We start from the raw sequence: 26,311 nt of genomic DNA on the forward strand, positions 1-26,311 counted from the left end.
TACTGCTGTTTTGTTTCTAGTAAGGGACAAATCTGATCTTTTATTTAAGATCATGTACAAGGTTCAGCATCTCCTACAGAAAACCTTTCGATTGCTTTGGTAAAAGCCACAAGAGTTTCTCTAGCTGGATAGGTTAATCTAAATCTGAACTTGTTGTGTAGTGGAGAGGAATCATCAGAATATATGTGTTCTTGAGTTTGTAAATTCAGTGGTCTATTGGAGGTGACGTATTTAGTTTCCTGGAGTGAGGAAGCTTGACTGTCAGGGAGCAGTCTCAGCAATGGCTCGTGAGGGAGTAGCTGAGCTGCACTTCGGGGCAGAAGAACAATGCTGAATGGTGGCCATGCTGTGTTGAAGGGAATGAATCAAAATCAGAAAGCCACACAACTAAAACTTGCAGTTTAAGGGTAAAGTTGAGAGAGAAGATTTAGGATCTGAAGGTGGAAGCTGCAAACTGTCATTGGTTATCAGATTCAATATTGTGCATGTCCTAGTTTTCTTTCATCACAACCTTGCCTGCATACAAGAAAGTCCAAATTAAAACAAAACCGAAACACAGTACAGATTCTCATTCAGACTTTACGAACTTCCAAAGTTTATCATAACTTGGATTACAGAGCACATAGCTATGAAACATCCAGATAATTATATTTCAAACAGATGCGGAAAACCACAACCATAAGGTTTGCTCTTGTTTGTCTAGGCAGTAATATTTCCATAGTGTAGCTATTGTCTGCAGGCTTCATTATTGTCCAGAATTTTCTTTAATGTTGATTTTTAATAATTAGATGTGCTCTCCAAATAACTGATGACTTTTTAGGTTATATTGTTTTTCAAGATCTCAATGTTGTACAATGTGTATATTGATTTAATTTATATCTTGAAAGCATTTTCCTGTAATTTGTCTTGAAGGTACTCTCAGTACTGAAATGCATTAATACTGGTTACCAAGAGTGCTGAATGCTGCATTTAATCTTTATTTTTTAAAGCAATTTAGAATGAAATAATCTGTTTGTTCTAAAGTTGTGCTAATCTTCTGAACATGGATGGAAGTACAGGAATTAATAGTATGTTTCCAATTTTAAGGAAAATTAATTTGGAGTAATATAGGGTGTGAATTTAAAGCACAATATTAGCTCCCTGTATGGTTAAAACTAATTCAGAATAAGGCACTCTTATTCCAGAATAAGAGTGTCTACACAGGGAGTTAATCAGGAACAGCTCTTCCAGAATAACTCCTGGTGTAAATAAGCCCTTAACTCGTTTATTCAACAGTAGAGAGATAATATAGTGCATTTGACTGACCAGAAGTGGTGTCCTATTTAATTTACATGGGTTTTTTTTTGCCCTCTTTTGTATGTAGCTTAAGAAAAGGATACAATTCTGTTTTTCTAACTAAAGAAAGGCACTTTTTCTGAATTTGTAGCACTTTTCTGGACCCTGAGACACGAAGAGCAATGGGAGAACAAGCAGTAGCTCTTGCCAAAGCTGTAAAATATTCCTCTGCTGGAACTGTAGAATTCCTTGTGGACACCAGGAAGAATTTCTACTTTTTGGAAATGAACACTAGACTTCAGGTAAGAAAAACAACTGTTCAGATTCAGAGACAGGATTATTTAAAATAAAATTTTATATATAAATAAATAAATCCCTCCAAACATAGAGCCTGATCCTGTAAAGATCTACATATGAGTAACTTTACACTGATGTTAATAGGTCTACTCGCATGAGTAAGCTAATGTGCCCAAATCTTTTCAGGAATGGGGCCCTTGCAGAGCACATAGAAATGAGCATTCAGTGCGTTGCTCTTTGTTACACTTGACCTAAAGACCTTGCAAGAGGTCACAGTTAAGTGCTACTGTGAGTTCACAGTAAGTGGCTAGCCACTGTGTTTTGATACTTTTCCCTCTTGGTAACAGAAATTTCCATGTATTTTTCATGCTTTGGTGAAAGTTTGTTGAGTTTTACCAGCAAGGTGATTAAACTACACAATGATGTCAGAAATAAAAATATTGACACATTGAATACTATTTTAGGTCATGAATATAGTACAAATATACTAAAAAAGGATAGCTCTGTGGATTTCAAGTGGTGTTTGCACTTAATTGTGGAATTGATAATGTGAAATAGAAATGGCTGGAAATAATTCCTTTTTAAAAAGTTATATTTTTTATTAAAGGTTCCTGTTTAATAGCCAGTGTGTCCAAAAAACCACTATTGATAAGCTTTCTTCTGCTGCTACTTTAACATACCAATAATAGCTATATAAGGAAACAGTGTGCATATCTTAAAATCTGTGTAGCATTCGTGAAGATATGACAACATAACTTGCCAAATCTCATGTAAACAAGTAAAATATTCTCCCCTTTCTTCTCCCCCTTCCCCCATGATTTCGAAGCATTACAGAAAATGAACTGCTAATCTTTATCTAAAAGGAACCAAAATGTGAAACGATGCAATAGGAACAATAAAATTTGTTCAAATTGCAGCAGCTTTTTAACTCACTAATTGGGCCAGATTCTGCCTGCTTCTTTATACAGGTCTGCAGTGATGGGGAGGGTAAAAGGAGCTCCTCCTACTTCCATTGTCCATGCTCAACCTGCATAAGGGCCAGGCACATTTGTAGAGAATGGAGCACAGGGACCACACCCTTAGGTTGGGAAGGGGCACGGAGGAGGTGGTGGGGCCTGTCAAGCTGACTGGAGTGGCTCATGAGCATGAGTACCAACCTCAGGGCATACTGAAGAAGCATGGCAGAAACCCCAAATTGGTTGAGAGTTCTCACTTAGATTTCACTAACCAAGTATCAAGCATGAACTTCTCAGGCTCTATAACAGCCTAACCATGGAGTCACTCTCGTTTATCTTACCACCCAGGCAAGCTTGCCTTTGTGTTAGTCCCTTACAACAAAAATCACAACAATATTCAGATTACTCCCCATCCCAAAGGAGCTGTCACTTACCCCAGGTCAGCTGCACCTTCGCTCCTACACCAAAGACAACACTTGTAGTTAATCCTATAATAAACTAACTACAGATTTATTAACTAAGAAAAGAAATGAGTTATTTACAAGGTTAAAGCAGGTAAACACACACACACACACGATACAGTCTAGGTCCCAGAAAGTAATAGAAGCTGCTGTAATATGCAAGCTTTATAATTTCTCTAGGGCTAACCCAGGCCAAGCACTGGGGAACGCTTGCTTATGCTTAAAGATCTTTGCCCATCAGAGTTCAATCAGCATAGAGATCATCAGTTCCTTTTTGTCAGGGATTTTTATTCTTTTCCCTCAGCATTCAAGCTGATGGGACACGTCCACCTGCAGGTCTCCTCTTCATGAGTGTGGAGGGGAGCAATCAACAGAGTCTTTGTCCTTCGACGTTTCACAATGGCTCAGTTGGTTTCAATGGGCCTGTGACATTCTATACCTTGGGGGAGTGTACTGTAACCCCCATATTCGTCATTTTCAGATAATCGTGATCTTGCATATAAAGCATGCCTTGTAAGGTATCGGGGGAAAGGTTATGATCTTCTGAAAGTCATTTTTCTATCCATATATGTATATCATTAATGCATATGAAGTTATGAGAATTGTGTTGTATGGTTGTCACTAAAACATGCCTTAAGTTGGGGAATCAGCCAGATATTAGCTCCCCAGAGGCAACAGCAAGGAAAGTAACCAACACCCAGATGGGTTTCAAACAACCAATCAACAACCATTGTCCAGCAAGGGAGGTACAATTCAGTGACTCACCTGCATAAGGCCACACCAGGGGAATTGCTCAACCTTGCCTGGAGACTCAGCAATGCCCCCAGACATGCCTGGACTTGTGCTCCCCAAGCACATGGAACTGAGGTTATAAAACAGAACACAGTGGCCACATGCTGGGCTTTTCTCCTTCACCCACCTGCACTGCAAGCAACAAGGGCACTCTGAAGACTCCAACTGAGGGGACTGGCTCAGATTTCAAGGGTGAAATCTGTATACTACGGACTGCAATATCCAGTGGGGTGAGGAAAACTGTTTAATCTAGATGTTGCCCAATCTAATAGGGTTGAAAGTTTGGACTGCATGCTTATATTTTCTTTTCCTTAGGCAAAAAGTCAGTTAGTTACCAATCACTTAAAATCTACCTTTTATAATCAATACATTTGTTTAACTGTTTATCTTTACCAGTGAGTTTGTTTGATGTGTGTGACAAATCTGCTCAGGTTTTGCAAGGGCTGGTGTATATTCACTTTCCATTGACGAAGTGATGAACCAATTAATAAATTAGAACTGCTCATCTTGAGCATTGCAAGACAGTATATTCCTGAGGTACAGTGCTGGGAGCTGGGGGGTTTTGGCCCTGGTGCCTTTCTCTGTGTGATTCATGAATGTCTCTGGGAACATTCATGCAATCTGTCCAGGTGTGGGGCTCCACATGCTGTTGTGCTGGGTGATCACAGAGCCTGGAGGGGTTTGCTGCTGGTCACTATGCTTGTGAAAGACAGCCCAGGCTGGAGAGAGTTAAGGAGGCACAGCGGTCCCACAGTCCCAGGCTGCACCCCGGGGATTCCGTCTCAGGTCCTTCTTGTGTGCAGGACCTAGCATCTTCTGTAGGAAGCCAACATTTTACATTATTTAATGCTTCTTTCCTGCTTCATGAGTTACACAGCTACAGAGGCTTACAGTGCAAACACTCAATATAGCCTTATAACATGAAGTAAAGATGTTACATGAAATTAATACATGCAGCATCCTACAAGCATTTCATAAAGTCTAAACACTTTTTTGAATACCTATTTAAATAATACTAAAACACGGGAGCCAGACCGGTTTCCAGCTATACATTCATCAGTGTTCAGTTGGGGCCTAGGAGCCTTGGCATGAGCTGGCACCTGATCTGCCAGCATTATCGGGCCATAAACCTGTCTTCCCTTCCATAAGCCTGCACTGGAGAGAAGGCTGTACCCTATAACACTGATCTTCCTACACTACAAGGAGTGCTTTTTTGGTGCCTGCCCTGATACTGTATAGCTCTGCACTGCTGTTACTATGACTATGTCTACCAGGCACAATTTAGCCCTATGTCAGATTTGATGAGAAGTGGTAAGGATTAATCACTAGACAAGTTGCCAATTTATTGGCCATTAAAGTGCTAGTAAACGCTTGTTTCTTCTGTATATACATTCTGTACATTTATAATTCCCAGTTTGTCTAGCATTTCATATAAAGCTTCTGATAAATCTTTTTGTGATTATGAAAATTCATATATGCTAGAATCCTAACCTGATGCCAACAGGGATACAGGATCCTAAATTTTCTCCTTTAACACAGTGTTCATTATCTATTAAGGTGTTAGGCTGAAATACAAATGTGATCAGTAGAGTACCCATGTGCTCAATTCTGTCTGTAGCTTTTTTTTTAATCATTGTATGTCTGTCGGTTTTGCGCTGTAATATGTGGTGGTAAAAATCTTCCAATTCCTCAACATCAAACTCATTCAGTTGTGAATATCTCCAAATTGACAAGAAAAAAGCCATCAGAATGGAATGAATGCCATCTTTAGAAACTTTAAAGACTTCTGTCAAATATTGTGTAAGCAGTTTGAGAGGTCCCCTCTAATAGTAGACCCATTCTTTCCAAGTCTTAAGAAATTTACTAACCTTAAATTACAATACTTATGTACATTCTCTAATTCTACTATCTATCTTGGCTCTGTATTATCTGTAATTAGCATTTCAGTTTGAGGCTGGAGGGTAGCAATTTTCTTTTTCTTCTCCAAGCTTTCCCAATTGATCTGTCACTTTTCCCAGCTCTCAAACTTGAGTTTCTGTTCCATGAACAGATATGTAACTAGCATCTAGTTTTTGCTCCCTTCTATTATGAACCAAACATAGACACTCTAATGAACGATCTCCAAATTTAACTTTAGAAACAGGAGAGTCTCCAGATGTCCGTGTATTTGCACTCACTTTTATTGGTACATGCTTCAGCTTTCTGCCTCTTGTACCTTGTAATTGCTTATGAATCAGGATTGCTTGCGAGTTTACTCTTTCTGCTAGTTTGTGCAGAGCTCCCTGTATTTAGAGAAACTTTTCTTGAGGGTCAGTTTATTAATAGGTTAAAGTGTGCCAAGCCTACCCTTGGGCACACTTCAGGCATTATTCTCTTTACCTTTTGGCATCCTCAAAATTCATCCTAAATAAAATGTGCAGTTATGTCACAGCCTTCATTTAGCCCAGAATCTGTCCCAGCTAGGGACTGATTGGGAATTTTTCTGCTATATGTTTTTTTGGTCAGAAAATGCTGATTCATGTAAACTGAAACTTTTAGTGGAAACATCTGTTTCAACAAAACTGACGTCAGGAAGGTTTCTCAGGTCTAGGATTAGGTGTAGGGAGGAGGAGAAAGAGACTGATCCATCTCAGAATAGCTAATAGCAGTGGTTAGGTCACTCACTTGGGTTGTGTGAGTGCCCAGGTTCAAGTTACTGCTCTGCTTGATTTGGAGTAAGGACATGGTCTCCCACATCCCATGTGAGTACCCTAATCACTAGGCTATACAGTCTCTCTCTCTCTTTCTGGCCCAGTGAATAATTAATTATTTACACAAAGCAGAACAGTTCCAGAAGGAGAGATTGAGAAAGACATTAGAATAGGCAGTAGCCTGGTGATTAGGGCACTCACCTGGGATGTGGGAGACCCAGTTTCAGGTCCTTACGCTAAACTGGACAGAGCAGGGTCTCACATCCCAGGTGTGTGTCCTAACCATCAAGCTGCTGGCTATTCTGGCGTGGGTTGGTGTTAACTACATTGGGGCAGATCCTTTCCTCTGTTCCAAACTCTTTATGCTGCCTACTTACCTTCCTTAGGCATGTTGAGCATAGTTCCAAAACATCTGCAGCGTGTCTTACCCTATCATGCGGTTTTTAAATTTTTTGAGGGAGGTGCTATCTTTTGATCAATTCCTTGGGAAGATTCTTTTTTACCACACAATCTTGTAAACAAGCACAAATAAAGGATGTTTGTTTTTTTATTTCTGTGCTAAATGTTGCAATACAGTATGAAGTTGGGAGGCAGAAAACCAGTGTACCAGCGATATGATTTCTATTATAATTTAGATGAATTGTTTGTTACAGATGTTTTACTCTCAATCAGTGGTTCAGGGAAAGTGAATTATTATTTGCTGTCAGCAGAAAAATTTTACATCTAACTGTCCTACCATATGCTGATGACTACAAGAGGATCTGAGATCAGCTAATTTTGTTAGGGAATAAATCATTCTTGCTATCATGCAGAAAGTATACAGACTTAGATGCTTCCCATATCAGTTACAAGTGAGCTTGCTGTGTATTGTCATGTACTACACATTTGGAATAGCTTTCAGGCAGAGTTACCACTGTTAGGAGCAGAGCATATGTTGCATATTTGATCCTTTATAGTCACTCAAGGAGTGCATTGGTTTGTGTTACTTAGTTGTCATTTGGTTAATAAAAAGAAGTCATAATCAAGAATAGTGTCAACATGCTTTGAAATAAATTAAAAGCAGAATCTCAGCTCTATAACCTTCCTAGCTTGAGAGCTGTGTCAGAATTTCCCTTTCTAGCAAACACATTCAAAATGATTGTTTTTCTTGCTTTAGGAACACTTCAGTTGAAATATTATTTCTATTAGGCTTTAGATCTAGAGACACTAATTCTTGTGAATAAGGCGTATATGTAATGTAGAGGTGTACAATGTTGCTAAATTTCCTCTAATGTAAATTATCTGATGAGGGCAAAAAAGGTTTTCAAAATGTTAGAACTAACTAACTAACATTTGAGGAATTTTGTCCATCCTTACATGTGTCTGTATTTTGTTTGCTTGTTTTTTTTGCTGACCTGATGAAGACCGTTGAAAAGAGAGAGAGGGAGACATACCTTCCAGAATAGCTAATGGTCCAGAATTTAGGGTACTCACCTGGGATGTGATAGACATAGGTTCAAGTCTCTACTCTGGATTTCCAAGTGCTGTTGCCAGAAAATTATATTCTGTCTTACATTTTTTTGTTTTTTAAAAGAAAATTCAACACAGCCTATATTGAATGTAAGTGTTCTGGAAATGGCTTTTGACCGGTCTGCTGCCACTGTTGACTGTTTTATGTCCATATAGCACAATAATGGGAAAAATATCCTTGCAAAGTAAAATTGACAGAACAGAATTCCATATCTAGGTAGTAGATCTACCAAAACACCAAAAACGTCAGGCAGAGTAGGTACTTGAATCTGGGTCTCCCATGTTGCAGGTGAATGCCCTGACCAGTGGGCTGTTAGCCATGCAGGGGTGGGTTAGTCTGTCTGTTTCTTTTGTGAAAAATTTTGAAAGGTCTTGGGTTTGTCCTGATGCAGAAAGGGAAAATATTTTAAAACCTTGACAGTTTTCATGGGATGGGAAACTGATTTTTGTCCAACTCTTGTAATGAACTCAGTGTAAATAACTAGATAGATACAACTAGAAGTTGTTTTCTGCTACCTGTAGCAAATCCCTGAGAAAGTAAGTGATAGTTTTTGTTGGCTGGTTTGTTGTTTTTTGTGGGGGAGGTGAGGTGGGTGGGAAGGGGTGGTTGTCATTGTATCAGAAGACTGCAATATTAAGAAATGTGAAGTGTCTCAAAGTAAAATTTCAAATGACTACAACTGCAATTTGCTGAGGCATGTTGTTCAGGTTTCTTAATGTTGCATTGCTGCATTCATTTTGCGTAGTCCATCAGACAGGCATGAGATGGGAAAGGCTTTCAGTTGTTACTAACCTGGGCTGGGTTTAAACTACTGACCGAGAGGTGAAAGGTTTCTTCTCCTGTTACCAATCCCCTAAGCCTCCCAGAATCCAGTCTTCACAAAGTTTATGCTGGCTGTCCATGCCTGTTTGTTGGGCCGGAGGAAAAGGTGATTTTCCTGCCAGACAAGACTCCTTTACACAAGAGGGTCAGCTGACAACAGTTAACTAGATTTTGCCATGCTCTTGCCTCTTTAATGCAACTTCCATTGTATAGCCACTAGCTGTTTGCTGCTTCTCAAACTCTCAGGAAGAACTACAGAAAAACATTGCGAATTGTTATTGACAGAAGAGACTGCATTGTTTCCAAAGTCACTGAATCTGATGGATGCCATTAATAGAGCTGCCAACACATGGAATAATGTCTCAGGCCATGTCTACACTAGCACTTATGTTGCAAAACTTTTGTCACTCGGGTGTGAAAAAAATACACCCCCCTCCCCCCTGAGCAACATGAGTGTTTATGCCACCAAAACTTGTGTGCACAGCGCTATGTCGGTGGGAGACACTCTCCCGCTGATAAAGCTACCACCGTGCATTGAGGTGGTTTTATTATATCGACAGGAGAGTTCTCTCCTGTTGGCATAATGTGGCTACACGAGTGCTCTTACAGCGGCACAGCTGTAAGCTTGTAAGCACAGATATGGCCTCAGATATGATACCACCACGTGCCGGGAATAAAATATATCAGAGTGGAAAACAAAGGAAATTTTTTTTGACATTGAGAATAAGCCTGAGAAAGAAACCAAAGAGTTTATCAGTTTTAGTTGCTTGGATATGAAGAATATTTAAGAATGTGACCACAACCAGCTTAGTTAGAGGACTTCAGGAGGACTCAGAGATTATTGCTGACTATAATGCAAGCAAGAGGAAATAGAAGCTCTAGAAAGAAAGGTATAAGAGTTTTTATCAAGTGTGAAATGGGAAGGAAATTCTGTAGAATTAACAGGCTGTCAGGATTTGTCAGAAGTGCTAGAGGAGCCAACAAGGGGGGGAGCTTTTCTTGACCTGCTGCTTACAAACCGGGAAGAATTAGTGGGGGAAGCAAAAATGGATGGGAATCTGGGAGGCAGTGACCATGAGTTGGTTGAGTTCAGGATCCTGACACAGGGAAGAAAGGTAAACAGCAGGATACTGACCCTGGACTTCAGGAAAGCAGACTTCGACTCCCTCAGGGAACGGATGGGTAGGATCCCCTGGGGGGCTAACATGAAGGGGAAAGGAGTCCAGGAGAGCTGGCTGTATTTCAAGGAATCCCTGTTGAGGTTACAGGGACAAACCATCCCGATGAGTCGAAAGAATAGTAAATATGGCAGGCGACCAGCTTGGCTTAACGGTGAAATCCTAGCGAATCTTAAACATAAAAAAGAAGCTTACAAGAAGTGGAAGGTTGGACACATGACCAGGGAAGAGTATAAAAATATTGCTCGGGCAAGTAGGAATGAAATCAGGAGGGCCAAATCGCACCTGGAGCTGCAGCTAGCAAGAGATGTCAAAAGTAACAAGAAGGGTTTCTTCAGGTATGTTGGCAACAAGAAGAAAGCCAAGGAAAGTGTGGGCCCCTTACTGAATGAGGGAGGCAACCTAGTGACAGAGGATGTGGAAAAAGCTAATGTACTCAATGCTTTTTTTGCCTCTGTCTTCACTAACAAGGTCAGCTCCCAGACTGCTGCACTGGGCATCACAGCATGGGGAGTAGATGGCCAACCCTCTGTGGAGAAAGAGGTGGTTAGGGACTATTTAGAAAAGCTGGACGTGCACAAATCCATGGGGCCGGATGAGTTGCATCCGAGAGTGCTAAAGGAATCGGCGGCTGTGATTGCAGAGCCACTGGCCATTATCTTTGAAAACTCGTGGCGAACGGGGGAAGTCCCAGATGACTGGAAAAAGGCTAATGTAGTGCCAATCTTTAAAAAAGGGAAGAAGGAGGATCCTGGGAACTACAGGCCAGTCAGCCTCACCTCAGTCCCTGGAAAAATCATGGAGCAGGTCCTCAAAGAATCAATCCTGAAGCACTTACATGAGAGGAAAGTGATCAGAAACAGTCAGCATGGATTCACCAAGAGAAGGTCATGCCTGACTAATCTAATCGCCTTCTATGATGAGATTACTGGTTCTGTGGATGAAGGGAAAGCAGTGAATGTATTGTTTCTTGACTTTAGCAAAGCTTTTGACACGGTCTCCCACAGTATGCTTGTCAGCAAGTTAAAGAAGTATGGGCTGGATGAATGCACTATAAGGTGGGTAGAAAGTTGGCTAGATTGTTGGGCTCAGCAGGTAGTGATCAATGGCTCCATGTCTAGTTGGCAGCCAGTGTCAAGTGGAGTGCCCCAGGGGTCGGTCCTGGGGCCGGTTTTGTTCAATATCTTCATAAATGATCTGGAGGATGGTGTGGATTGCACTCTCAGCAAATTTGCGGATGATACTAAACTAGGAGGAGTGGTAGATACGCTGGAGGGCAGGGATAGGATACAGAGGGACCTAGACAAATTGCAGGATTGGGCCAAAAGAAATCTGATGAGGTTCAATAAGGATAAGTACAGGGTCCTGCACTTAGGACGGAAGAACCCAATGCACAGCTACAGACTAGGGACCGAATGGCTCGGCAGCAGTTCTGCGGAAAAGGACCTAGGGGTGACAGTGGACGAGAAGCTGGATATGAGTCAACAGTGTGCCCTTGTTGCCAAGAAGGCCAGTGGCATTTTGGGATGTATAAGTAGGGGCATAGCGAGCAGATCGAGGGACGTGATCGTTCCCCTCTATTCGACATTGGTGAGGCCTCATCTGGAGTACTGTGTCCAGTTTTGGGCCCCACACTACAAGAAGGATGTGGAAAAATTGGAAAGAGTCCAGGGGAGGTCAACAAAAATGATTAGGGGACTGGAACACATGAGTTATGAGGAGAGGCTGAGGGAACTGGGATTGTTTAATCTGCGGAAGAGAAGAATGAGGGGGGATTTGATAGGTGCTTTCAACTACCTGAAAGGGGGTTCCAAAGAGGATGGATCTAGACTGTTCTCAGTGATAGCTGATGACAGAACAAGGAGTAATGGTCTCAAGTTGCATTGGGGGAGGTTTAGGTTGGATATTAGGAAAAACTTTTTCACTAGGAGGGTGGTGAAACGCTGGAATGCGTTACCTAGGGAGGTGGTGGAATTTCCTTCCTTAGAAGTTTTTAAGGTCAGGCTTGACAAAGCCCTGGCTGGGATGATTTAATTGGGGATTGGTCCTGCTTTGAGCAGGGGGTTGGACCGGATGACCTCCTGAGGTCCCTTTCAACCCTGATATTCTATGATTCTATGATTTTTGAATAGCAGGATTTTAGTTTACACAGAAATCTTGAAATTTTGAACAAGGAAATGTGTTGGATTTTCAAAGGCTATTTGTCAGAAAATTATACTTTTTTAAAAATTGAACACAGCCTATGAATATAAGCATTCTGGAAATGACTTTTGACCTGTCTGCTAACTATGGGATGTTACATGTCTGTACAGCACAGTAATGGGGGGAAAATCCTTGCAAAGTAAAGTTGACAAAACAGAATTCTTAAATTTCAAATGTATGTGGTAGATCTTCCAGAACATCAAAATGTGGAAAGTTTTATGGTTATCATGAGAAGAGGACTAAGTATCTTATTATAATTGCATATGCAAAGAGATCTTTTAGAAGAGTCAGCAGGTACTGGAAAGTTTTGTTAAAGTATTTGCTACAAGAGGTCTTTACTAATTTTGATATAAAACAACAAGAGACACCCCTTTGTACGCTTTAGAAGCAGATCCTCAGCTGGTGTAAACTGTCATAGCTCCACTGAAGTCAGCTTCAATTAGCTGAGGATCTGCCTCTGACAAATACTTAAAAAATACAATAGATTGAAAAGAAGTAGCAACCCATACTGTATAATAATAAGTAACTAGGCAGGACAAATAATAAACCAAATTCCCCACTTATAATATTTTCTTTTTCAGACCCCCACTCATCCCTGAAGGGATGTGCTTGGCCAAATTTCCTGAAGGCCAACAGATGTGGGCTTTTGTGAACCACAGCTGAGGAAGTGCATTCCAAAGGAAAGAGGTCCTTACAGAAAACACCTTGCCAGGAGCCCTCTCTCCTTCTTCCTTTTCTTTTTTAATTCTGCGTGTGGGTCCAGCTGGGTGTGCCTGTGCTGGTCACAGCTCAGGTCGTATGTCATGACTTCACATAATTATTTTCAGTAATTTATGTGGGCCAGATCATCAGCTGGTGTAAACTGATGTAGTTCCACTGAAGTCAGTGCAGCCCTAGTGATTTAAACCATCAGAGGATCTGGTCCTATGTCTATATACATTACATACTTCCCTTTGTCCCCATTCAGGAAAGCATTCTGGGATACATTTTCTATGAATGTGGTCTTGCAAATGTTGAGATTGGTGTATGTGAGACTGAGTGTGAGTTTTTAAAAGCAGTATTAGCGGTCAAGAACTCTTGAGGTACCTAAATATAAGTACACTGCTGTAGCTCTCCTGCTTTCCAGCTCTTCAATATAAAGGACATAGGGTTACTGAAATAAAAAGCATCTGACCTTGGAACTGTTTATCCAGAATGTATTTTGTAAAATGTTAGTTGGTTTTGGGTAATGAAAATTTATTTTGTTGACTAGGGAGAGCCCATAAGATCCCAAGTAAATCATATGCTTTTGTATACTATGCCATAATTTGAAAGCTTTGGGTTATTGATTTGCATGTAAAGAGGTATATGCCATTGCTATAACCAAGGAAAGACTTTCCGCAGAAAGGATGACATATTACTTTTAATCCCATTGAAATTCAGATTCTCTGCGCCACTGTGCTCTATTCAGATACTCCCGCTAATTTGTAAGTAACATGATGTCATTTGAATATACGGGCATAAGTGTGGTGTAGTCGAAAATCATGTGTGTTTACTGATGGGTATGAACACCTCAGAACAGCTAGACCATTTACTCCTTGAAGTTATTCATCTGTGATCAGGGGAACAGCCTTTACCAGTCCAGCTCTTGGCTGGATTTATAGACAAAAGTTATATGATTGTTTCAGTGGCTGCAGTCTATAGCTCTGTTTAACTGGGCAATTAGTTGACTGTGATTAGGTACGGTTTGGAAGCCGGAGCACAAGTGTCTTCATTCTAATCCATGCTCTGACACTTACTGGACTGAGACTTTGACTAAGTTACTTTAACCTCCTAGTATTCTTATCCACCTCCCAAAGGAGTTATGAGTGGCTAAGTAAGCAAATACACTTCTTATTTCTGAGGGATGGTGTCTCGGGGTTCTCTCCTCGGCACTGGGGTACCTCCTTGTAGCTGCATCTGGGGAATAGATCGACCTGGTCTGATGCTTCACTCAGTCTCTTGTTCATGCTGTGTCCCTTTCATGCTCCAGGACTTGCAGAGCTTTCTCTTCCTGACTTGGGATGCTCCTTCTTTGTGGGTTGGGATGTTCGCTCTTTGTGGCTTGGCCCTCCAGCCAGGTCACTATATGGTTTCCCCCTTCTGGGGTATTAAGTCACTGGATTGGCTCTTCCCCAGTGGCCAGTTGGGGAACCCTATTGCTATTCCAGATTCTAGGTCAGAGACCCTTAAAGCAGTGGCCAAGGTCTGCACTGTTTAAGACCTTGCTGCCGTTTCCCTGGGCCTTTTCCTACTCCACCTCTATCAGGCTTCTGCTCCACCACGCTTCTGGGTAAACTCTGCCTTCAGGGCTAGGATCCCAGGGCTTCTTCTCCCACTTGAGTTTCCTCCTTTCCCTCTCTGAGCCCAGAGAGTGACTGCATATCTCCACACTGCAGCCCCTTTCTGCTGCCGACTTTCCCAACTTTATACCAGGCCCTCCCGCTCCTGCCTAGCTGGTCTCCATCCTGTCAGGGCTTGTTTATCAAGTCAGGCTACACCTGAGGGATAATTAATCAGGTTACTTATCCCCTTCTTAGCCACATTAACCCTTTTTGGGTGAGTGTGGAGTGAACACCCCATCGCGGTCGGTTAGCTGATTGCTGTGGTGGATCAGAAGAATAGCAGTGACTAGCTTCGAAGGGGATGTCTTCTATTCTCTTTTACCGAAGTTTGGTGGCCACAACAAAGAGGGCTTTTGGGGAAAGGGACTTAAAAATGGAAGTGTTGGGCATGGATCCTCAGGATACCAGCTATATGTGGGGGAGTAAGTGAAATTTCTTAAGCAGGTATATTTTGTTCCTCTGTGCATTGAAATGGGAACTTATTGTAAATTGCTTTGTATTGTAAATTGCTTTTGGAAAGACTTGCTGTAAGTAACGGTATTGACAGTAAATATGATATCTTGGGTCGTTAAATATGTTGAGTGTTCATTCTTGACAAATCTATTTTCTTGACCTACTGATAATGAGGTCAGTTGCCTTGTTAAAACTATGGTTTGTAGGTTGCTGGGAATGTATCTAATTTTATATTCATGCTAAAGACAGTAGTGATGTGGTAAATAATATTTATGTGATAGTGGGTTAATTCACATTGGTACTTTTTGTCTTATGGGCTGAAGTTTCACTGGCGATATCTTGGATCAGCTTGGTATAAGATCTGAGTGCTGCCTTGGACTAGAACAGCTGATCCCTGCTGAATGTGGTACATATCCTTTCATGAGCATATTTAAACCAGTTTATTTTTTTTAAATAAAGTTTTGATTTGGCAGCCTAAGGGCATCTCTGCTTTACAAATTTTTGCAAGTTACATTGGCATAAAGCTGTCGCAGTTAGTGTAATTGCTTGGGTGCGTCTGTACTCTGTTCCCTGTGTCGGTGCTGTGTGTACTCGCCAGGAGTGCCGGTTTCGGTGCACCATGGGCTGGTATCCCAGTGTGTTACTCGCCACTGTCCAGCACACTGTCTTTTGGGAAATTTTGGCAGTGCATTGTGGGGTAGAAACGAGTGGCGCAGGAGTGACTGTGACTGCAGTGTCAAGTTCCTATTATGCAACTCTCTCCACTGCATAATGCCATCTTTATCCCATAATTTTTTGCGCCTGTTTTGAAAAGACCACAAACCCATGTAGGACTTGCTCTGATGGAAGCATGGCGTCTGAAGAGCTCTGCACTATTGTCATGAATGTTGCAAGCACAGGACATACGATCCTCCAGTATTTGCAGAGCTAAAGGAAGAGCTACAGGGAACATGATTATTTCCTGGAGGGCAGATTGCTGTGGGACATAACTATAACCAATTCAAGATTGTTGGTGGTGTTCCTAGACCAACTGCGAACCGTAGAGAGCCACTTTTTATGTGTGTGGTTTTTGGGAGGGGGGTGAGAGAACCTGGATTTGTGCAGGAAATGGCCCACCTTGATTATCATGCACATTGTGTAGAGAGTTGTCACTTTGGATGGGCTATCACCAGCAGGAGAGTGAATTTGTGTGTGTGTGGGGTGGAGGGTGAGAAAACCTGGATTTGTGCTGCAAATGGCCCAACCTGATGATCACTTTAGATAAGCTATTACCAGCAGGACAGTGGGGTGGGAGGAGGTATTGTTTCATATTCTCTGTGTGTATATAAAGTCTGCTGCAGTTTCCACGGTATGCATCCGATGAAGTGAGCTGTAGCTCACGAAAGCTCATGCTCAAATAAATTGGTTAGTCTCTAAGGTGCCACAAGTACTCCTTTTCTCATCACTAACAGGGGGGATCAATTGTAATGCAGGCTTGGGATGATGAATGGTGTATGCAGATCTTTTGTGTGGACAAGGCCATGTTCTTGGATCTGTATGCAAGAATGTGAGCTGCACTAACGGTGGAGAATTGAGTGTCGATTGCACTCTAGAAACTTGCAATGCCTAATTGCTACCAGTTAGTGGGACATCATTCATCATTTTGGAATTGGAAAATCCACTGTGGGGGCCATTGTTATGCAAGTATGCAAGGCCCAGGTTTGTGACTCTCTGCAATGTGCAGGGCGTGGTGGATGGATTTGCAGCAATGATGTTCCCAAACTATGGTGGAGTGATAGATGGCACACACATCCCTATTTTGGCACCGGTCCATTTTGCCACAGAGCACATCCACAGAAAGGGCGACTCTTCTATGGTTATGCAAGTGCTGATGGATCACCGGGGATGCTTCACTGACATCAATGTTGGCTGGTCAAGGAAGTTGCATGACACTTGTATCTTTAAGGACATAGGACTGTTCAGAAAGCTGTAAGCAGGGATTTTTTTTCCCGACGAGCGAATTATCATTGGTGATGTTGAAATGCTATAGTGATGCTGGGGGACCCACCCTACCCCTTATTCCTCTAGCTCATGGGGCTGTACACTGACCACCTCGATAGCATCAAGGAAAGATTCGGCTTTAGGCTCAGCACGTGCAGAATGACAGTTGAATGTGATTTTGATAGTCTGAACAGATGCTGGCATTGTTTGCTCACAAGATTGGATCTCAGTGAGAAAAATATCCCTGTGGTTATAGCTGCCCACTGCATCCTGCATAATATCTGTGATGCTAACAGGAAAAAGTTGCTGCCAGGCTGTAGCAGCTGTCTGCTGAGTTTGAACAGCAAGACACAAGGGCTATCAGAAGAGCTCAATGTAGAGCTCTATGGCTCAGGAAGGCTTTGAAAGAACACTCTAACAGTGAGCCAGAGTAATGCGTTGTGGTGTCCTGTGCTCTCCCTGATTCTGCTCTTTGGGGTCCTGTTGGGAATTGTGTGGTGCTTGGTGCATATCTCTGCATATATCACTGACAATGCACCTTGTGGTCTTGCTGTAGATTTATGCTTATTATACTGTGTGTGTCACTAATCCTATGAGGTGTGTCACAGAATACAGTAACAAGTAAGTGGGTGTTTTCACTACTGTCAGGCTCTCTGCAGCATATGTTAGCAACTAATAAAGATTAATTATTTTCCAAACAATACTATTTTATTGAGTAATGAAAACTCTTAAAAATACTCTGTGCAACTTAAAATATATTAAAACTTTAATAAATTTATGGAACAGAAGAAACATTCATTTCCATTTTAGCTACGCATACATCAACCTTGGTTCTCACAGGTCAGTGTATGTGAAGCTGTGGTTGTTCTGAATGTCCCCAGTGGTGGTGTGGCAGGGGTAGGGATGCGACCCCCGATGCAATGTGGAATCTTGCGGGGTGGATTATAGGGTGGGGCTATACTGAAGTTCTCCGTGGACCGCAAAGGGAGGTGAGCCTGGATTGTTGAGCTTGTAGGTCTACATGTGTCTGCAGCATTTGTGTTTGCTGCTCGAAAAGACCCATTATGTCCTGATGCATCTCCCTCTCCATCTCCTGGGCCTTGCTACTGTCTGCAATATTCATCCTCCAGGCCTTATGGTCACCGTCTGATGCAACATTGGCTTGCAGGATCTTGGTGAAAATGTCATCCAGAATCCTTTTTCCCCCCCTCCTTCTGATATGGGTCAGGCATTTCATTGGTGTGGACGGCAAACCCCTCAAGGCCACAACGGTAGCAGCTACAGATAAAACACAGAGTTACCACTGTCAGTATAGTCGCAATGGAAAGCGAAAGTTAAGATTCAGAACTCCCTCCCCTGGCTCCCTCATTGACACTCTCTTGCTTCGGAGTACTTATGCAGGGTGCTACTCACAGCTCCAGCCATGTTGAGTATGGCCTTGCCAGGGGTAAGGGAAATGAGGATGGAATTCCTAGGTTGCAGGGAACTGAGTATAGGGCAATGGCACTGGATACTGGCGGTGGTGATTTTTAGCTGATATCATGCTTCTGACTGGACTGTGGTGGACTTTCAAAACAGCTTCTGGCTTGCAGCATAGCTGGACCCTGACCTGTCACATGTCCCACATCCTCCACCACCACCTCCACCTCATCCTCACTGCTCTTGTCAGGGACCTGTGACTTGGGATCGTTGGTAGCGTGTTGGTGGGATCTCCATTACGTGTGGCAGGTCTGCAACTCGTCACTGGATTGACTGTTGGCCTCCCTCGTCTTGTGATATGCCTGCCGTGGTTCCTTTGTTTCCATGCAGCACTGCTGCTGATCCCTATGGTACTCCTTCTGCATTCCCCATGCAAGCTTGTAGACGTCCACATTTCTATGGCTGTTCCATTGCTGTGCCTGTACAGTCTCTTCTGTCCCCAGGTCCAGGAGATCCAATATCTCCTGTGTACTCCAGGCCAGAGTGTGTCTGGAGTGCATAGCTGGCATGGTCAGCTGGGTAGTTGCACGCTACAGTGGAGAGCTGCTAGCTGTGCTCACCAAGATGGACACTCTGAAAAAGCCATTTAAAAAATTCACAGGGTTTTAAAAGGCAGGGGTCGGGGTTCTGGTCTCTTTGACAATGGGCAGAGGATTTCACAATTGTGACCAGAGTAGTCAATGTTGGGTATTGTGGGAAACACCAATCTGGAAACGCCAGTTACTATGTGGGTGCAATGGAGAGCTAACATCATAGGGAGACAAATTAAAGCTGTTTACCCTTCCCTTTATATTTATGACAGAAGTATAGGCTTCGTCTACCCTACGAAGTTAGGTCGACATAAGGTAGCTTCCACTGATGTAACTTGCCTACTACACTGACTTAGTAACTCCACCTCTGAGAGAGGCTTACCGCTTACATGGATGTAGTTAGGCGATGCAGTGTCAGTATAGACCTTGTGTTGCTTACATCACTATTGCTGCCTTTTAGAAGCTGTCCCACAGTGCCCTCACACTGACAGTTAAATCAGTGCAAACGCCCTGGTTAGTACGCGCACCACCGACACAAGGAGTGTAGTGTGGACATGCAAAAGCAATTTAATTACTGTGGTGGCTGTAAGTTGACTTAATTTTGTAGAGTAGACTTGCTCATAGACACATGCATAGCTAGTATGGAAATGTAGGTTGGAGGAGGAAAAGAAAATTAATATAAAAAGATTATAAATCTATTCTAAGCACGAAAAACAAGAGTAGATCTCTGAAAAGAGTAGAAGTAAAATAGAATAACCTGCCAAAAAAGGAAGATGACTTTAAATGGGGAAATCTATTTAAAGAAAAACAGGGGAGGGAAGAGGAAATAAATCCAAGATCACCATGTACAAAAAAAAATATTTTGTGAAATAATCACAATCCTTCCATTATATGAGGAAGAAAGATATATTAGTTTCCTTTAGGGGGGTCAGTTCTGCAGCCTTTGCCCCTCAGTAAGATCTAAGAGATTAGACCCTTAGGTTCAGATCCTGTACATGAGCTCTCTCTGTGTGTGTGTGTGTGTGTGTGTGTGTGTGTGTGTGTATCCTTGCATCCTTGTGGAGTATATTGCAGGATCAGGGCCATAGTTTGAACAGGATAGAACAGTTTTAGTCTTTTGGACTATAGGCTTCATACTCTGCATATTGCTGAACATATTCAAAAAACAAATTGCAAAGACTAAGGTTTCTTAGCTGACTGCTTCATGTCACTGAGATATTTAATTAAAAAATTCAACTTAAAATATACAACTCAGTTTCCACCTCATTTTATCGATTATATTTTGGAGATTTAACCATGCGAGTGTGTTTACAAAATATCTGACTAGAAATTATTAATAGAATAGTGTCTAGATTAGTTTCAATGGAATATGTATATAAAAAAGCTTGCTAGCCATATTTTTAATACCATTTTCTTCAAATACAAAGGGAGTATTTTGAAGCAACAAGATAATATTGACTAAGTCAAAGAGCCTTATTGTAGAGCAGATTAAATAAATGTTTGTGAGTCTTAAGAAACAAACAACAAAAATATTTCTCTTTCCAGAAACATTCCATCCTATTTTGATCATCAACAATTAAGCTGACAACCACAATGACGCTATTGTGCCTGGAATGCCAAGTGTAATCCAAGAAAAATGATGAGGCTAAATAATAAAAATGTCTTCTTTAGAGAAATGTTACATTTTTTCCCCCAGTATTAAAATTCTGAAAGTGTTCTAAAGTTAAAGGTAATTTTTTAATTAAAATCCTAACTGTGAGAACAAGTTCTCTTGACCAAATAATTGATATATAAAGTAACTTTCTATTAAAACTTCATTTTAATAAAAAATTAAGTGCTGCAAAGTGTAACACTGCAAGGTGGCTGCTGAATTGTTTCCCAGATACTTCAAATAGGGTTATTAAGTGTGACATACTGGAGAGTATCATGTGCTAGGTAAAATCAAGATTGAATCCCAAAGGTATGTTCTTAAACTGCATAATCAGATCTCCATTTTCAATACCATGTTTATGCTTCAAAGAATAGGTGCTTATTTCAGTGATGATTTGTCATTAAAATTATGTCAAAATGTCTTAAAATGTTGTTGAAACTATAAAAACACTCACAACACACACAGGGCTAATTATGGGTGCCATCTGTTTATTTTTACAAAGCCATTTTTTTTTTGAAAGACCAGTGCATCTTCTTGCTCTGATAAAGCACAAGATTATTATAATGACTAACTGTTTTCCTTCAATTAGTGTACTTGAAGTAAGGAAGACAACTGGTTTGTTCATTGACCTTTTCCTGTGTCATAAAATGTATATAATATGACATCTCATGATAGAGAAATCATTGTGAAGTGCATTTTCTTAAGATATTTGACCCTTAGAACAAAAACATTTTATAATAAAAATGGCAGTTCTGTCATATTTTTTACTTGGGAAGTTGTAATGCTCTCATTGTGTGTATCACATGCTAATATAGTATGTGTCTCTGATTGTGTCTACATAGTAGGACCATAACCCATCTTCTTTGGGTGCTTTCATTTCACAACTTCTCCAAAATCGTTTGAGATTGCTGTAAATTAATAAACATTTTCAGTTTACAACCACATAAAAAACCACGTGTGTATGTAAATTTGCACATGCACCCAGTCCGACTCTGCTTTAGTGTGAACGATGGGTATTCCCATGACAGCATCATCCAAAGCCGTTAGCAGCAATTTGCTGAGAGAGCAGAGTGACTCGGCTGGTCCAGCCCAGCTATTGTGCCTGCTAAGCACTACACAGATAAGTCTGGAGGGAAAAAAACTGAAGGATCCATCTGCTCATTTCTGCTACACTGCGCTGATGTAAGATTACGCTAATCTGGTTGCTTGTCAGGACAGGTTAGTGAAAGCAGGCGAATGGGTGAGATTTAGGGTAGACTAGCTCTATGGAAAATCGTAAGCTGCTCCTGTACATGCCATGTTAAGTGTAGCAGAATGGGTTGATTATGAGCTACTTTGAGGATTTCAGTTAAAATACATTACATTGCTCGGTTAAAAATGAGTCCTCCTTCTTTATACTTCCAAACAAACAAGAAACTAACACATCTGCACCAAATACCATTGTTGTAAAAAAAATAAAAAATAAAACATACTTTCATATTTTTTTTCTAGTTTTGCTTTTACTCCTTGTGATTAGTTATTGTATTTACAAATTGCTTATTTGTTTTGTTTAGATTTTTACAAAAGAAGATGGTTACTGTTGTGATTTTTTGTTTTATTTTTGCTTGTCTCTCTAGTTTGGTTTGGTGAAGAAAGTCCAGAGTTGGAAATTAACCCTTGTCCCATTTTTGGCTGGTGATATCTTTGTTTATCTGTATTTGTTTATGATGGGTTTTTTTTGTTGTTTTTGTTACCTACTGACTGTCAGTTCTTGACCTTGCAGGTTGAACATCCCATCACAGAATGCATTACTGGCCTGGACCTAGTCCAAGAAATGATCCGTGTTGCTAAGGGTTACCCTCTCAGGCACAAACAAGCTGATATTCCCATCAACGGCTGGGCAGTTGAATGTCGAGTTTATGCTGAGGTAAAATAAGTGGTAAGGGGTGGGAGGCTGTATGTGGAGCAGTAATACCCAGGTGTAGATAGGCACCAAGGTGAAGTCAAGGTTTATAATTTGAGATTTGTAGTTTACTGTATGTAACACAACTGATTAAAGAAAGTTTTATGTGGATTTTTGTGTTGTAATTCAAAAGAATAGCCTGAAACCAAAATTATTGCCACATAGGTTCTTCTAAAAATATATCTCCTGCAAGTAGCCAATAATCATTTCAAAGGAAGTTTACGGCATATTTTCAGCCTAATTTAGTATGATGATTCGGCTGTATTCCATTTTCTTCTGAACTATTAACTAGTACTTCAGGTTTGCTCACCTCCACGTTTTTCTTAAACCTTTTGGCTTAAATATTTGAGTAAAATTTTGTAAGCTGCCAAACTTTTAATGGTACTGAGGCATTTGCTAATAGTTCAGGAAGGATGTTTGTTCCTCTGTAACTGCATTTGCTTTATATGACCAACTTGGAAAGTGAATTTCAAAACCATAAGTGCACAGTTACATTATGACTCCTCATAGTAATAGCAAAAAAAAAAAAAAAATCTGAATTAAAAATATTCTCTTTTTAAGTATGAGTAAGACTGGTATTGTAAGTTAACATGTTAGCATTGTTTTTAACATTTGGAAATTTAGACTTGTCCATTGAATGAATGATATTCAGCTGCCTTCATTTTGTTTTAAGAATGTTAATGCTTTAGGCAATAGTGTCTTTACAAAAAAAAAAATCTGCATCTTGGTATGTGTTTTCCCATTTGACTATTGCTGCTTTTATTGCCCAAGACATCTTAATTTCTCTCGTTCTTCTTTCTTTCTTTTTCATGACACAACAGCAGTTTGTTGCTTGTTCTGCTCGTTACAGGATGTATATGACTATTTGGATGAAGAATAGATGTATTTGCGATTTGAATGATGCAAAGTGTGCATTGAGTATTAGTATGGCTTTACTAACGTAGTTGGTATTCAGAATTTTTGCTCAACCGTCTATGAGTATTAAAGGAGTTTGAACAACAGAATCCTGTTTCACCATGTGTGTGTTGTTCTGTTCACCACAGAATTTGCTGTACTGATAAGTTTGTAAGTAGTATTATGTGGGAGATTTTTAAAGGCACAGAGGACCCAATTCACATAGAAAGTCAAAGGGAGTTGAGCTCCTAACTACCCATTTTGCCTTTGAAAAACTTTTTATGTCATCACTCCCCCACACCCCCAAATATCAAAGCTTGAAGATGGCTGAGGAGTTGATACTATAAAGACTTCACTAGGAAGAAATACTCTTTTCTGCTTTAATAATTGCATTTCAGAAAGATGAGGTTTTAATAAATGTTCCAATTCTTCAGTGGAGAAAGGGAAAATGTCTCCACAATGAGTAATTCTGGAAACAGAATGTTAATCAAAATAGAAGTGGTAGAAGCTGTTTATTTTTGCAACTACTTAACCTTGTTTCCTGTATGTAATGTCTCTAAATTAATGCTTTCTCATGTTTTACCTTCCTTTCAGGATCCCTACAAATCTTTTGGTCTGCCATCTATTGGTAGATTGTCTCAGTACCAAGAACCACTACATGTGTCCAATGTAAGTGATCTAGGCTCTGATTTTCATAGGTGCTGAGAACCTCAGATCTTCATAGGTGCTTAGTCCCTCTGACAATCAGGCCCTTAGTTTCTATCATTTATTAAAGGTGGTTGTGGGGCGTTAATACTGTTGTTTGTGCTAATTTAAGATAAGATTAAAAAAATACAGTGCTAACCAAATGTGACTATAAAGCTATGAAGTTGTTCTGTTTTGTATTTTATGTGTCAGTTGAATCCTTTCAAACAAGCCTCAAATATAAATATGCTGTAGAGCAAATAGCATAATCAGATGTTGAATTAACTCTTTAACTGCAAAGGACTGAACACTCCAAATTGAAGCTGGACTGCTACTCAAATTCGCAGCCTTTAAAAAGCAAATGCCATTCGTTACAATTGAAGAAAAGTGATTATTAAACATTTCAGTACATAGTCTAACTATGCAGAGTGGCTGCTTAACAAACCGTTTTTTGCTGCAATAAAAGAACAAGACATCTCCTTTTTGTATAATCAAAGTAATAAGTAATAAATCCACCATGTCAGCTGGTGGAAGGACAAGACTATACCATCTGTGAATCTGATTATTCAGTGTGATTACTTGCATGGAAAATAGTGAAAGATTACAGGAGGAATCCTAAATTTGGAGATGTTATTGGATATATGATTTATTTCACTTCTTAAATTGTTTTTGCCCATATGCTTTCTAAAGGGACCTGACCCTTTCTGGGCTTTAAGGCTTCATGCTGTGTTCAAAGCCTGAAAGCAGAAGAAAAAATTGTAAAGATTTAACAGGCATTATGTGACGTTAAATAGAAGATAAGAAAACAAGTATCGTGGGATGTATCTAAACATTTTTTTAATGAAACAAAGAGTGTATTTAATAAGAATTTATAATGATTACTCTAGTGGTTGTTAGACAGTTTTACCATGTTGTAATAGCTAACAGGATGTCAAACATTTTGCCCTTGCAAGTTTTTGCAATTTGCAATTTTCCAGACGTGAGACCTGTTGAAAGTACAAGTGATAATGGACAAACTATACCCCCTACAGTCTTTGTCCCACCAAATCTTTCTTCAATTAATGTTGCAGCAGGAGTTTTATGTAATAACATTTGCGCTTGTGAGCCATCCATAGAAAGAAAAAACAATTAAAATGCCTTAAATGTTCTGCTTACTGCTGTTGTTTGCTTGTGTGAATGTTGCATGTCAGCTAAATGGACCACGGAACAGATAAAGTGATTGGGTGCAAGAGAGTGCACACCAAGCTTTGTCTATCATTATTGCTGGGAGCAATCAAATTGATGCCAGCAGGACAGTAGACGCGTTGACAGCTGTAATTATGTATCTCCATGGTGATCACTTTTGGCCTGTCATGGAGGCCCACAAGTCCCCTCCCTTGCAAGCATTTAATCAGATTGGGCTGTCACTTGTCAGGTAGATAGGGCGGGCTGGGAGTTGTGCTTAGGGGGAGAGGTGAATTGAAAATGAAGGGTGGGAGATGGCTGATAGCTTCACGTGGCCCACCATGGTACTGAAGAAAGAAATTTTAATTATGCTGGAGGCTTCAGAGAAATGGTTTGAGGATCTCATACAGAGTAGCTGGGCTGTTTTCTTTCTGTTTACTCTTATCTTATTAAAAATAGCTGTTCTATTTTTATTTAGCAAACCGTATTTTTGGTCTGTTCTTCTTTAGTAGCAGAAAATATGCAATACTGGAGATTAATTTGTCTTCTGAGGATGTCACATAATTAAGAATAAAATTGATTTGACTGAAGAATTTGAATATTATATTGAAGCTATTGGTGCTTCACCATTTCTTTTATAAATTTCTGTTTTCAAAAGGTAATAAATGGTTTGTAAAAATTTGCTCTGAGCTAAAATTTGGCATAGAAGGTCTCAGAAGTGGCATCTTACAAATGTGATTTTAAATTAGTTTGGTTGCTTTTCAAATTAAAGGAGGTAGGGATATGTGGATGGGTGGGTGGATACGGGAAGTAGAATGGGGACTAGGAAAGTTAGGAAGACGGGGCATTGGGGAAACGAATTTCCTAAGAATTCTATACTGGGTTTGAGATTATAATAATTTTAAAATGTACCAGCTGCTAGTTCAGAGTGTGATTTTTTTTTTTTTTTTTTTTAGGGCTAGTGAGTATTCAGTTTTTTAAAAAAGCT

General features: G+C 40.4%; 1 protein-coding gene across 15 annotated transcripts in view; it reads left to right on the forward strand.

The window, feature by feature from the left end:
• Nucleotides 1–26,311, forward strand: part of PCCA (propionyl-CoA carboxylase subunit alpha) — a 420,693-nt gene that overhangs the window by 185,566 nt on the left and 208,816 nt on the right. For all 15 annotated transcript variants that reach the window (XR_012159457.1, XM_073348756.2, XM_073348763.2 and 12 more), the window contains 3 exons: nt 1,427–1,577; nt 22,402–22,545; nt 24,070–24,144. Coding sequence is in view for 14 of the 15 variants with exons in the window: in XM_073348756.2 (XP_073204857.1) it covers nt 1,427–1,577; nt 22,402–22,545; nt 24,070–24,144 (370 nt within the window). In the remaining variant the exon portion in view is untranslated. The remainder of the gene's footprint in view (nt 1–1,426; nt 1,578–22,401; nt 22,546–24,069; nt 24,145–26,311) is intronic.

The sequence above is a fragment of the Lepidochelys kempii genome, chromosome 1 (genome assembly GCF_965140285.1).
Source record: "Lepidochelys kempii isolate rLepKem1 chromosome 1, rLepKem1.hap1, whole genome shotgun sequence".
Taxonomy (NCBI): Eukaryota; Metazoa; Chordata; order Testudines; family Cheloniidae; genus Lepidochelys; species Lepidochelys kempii.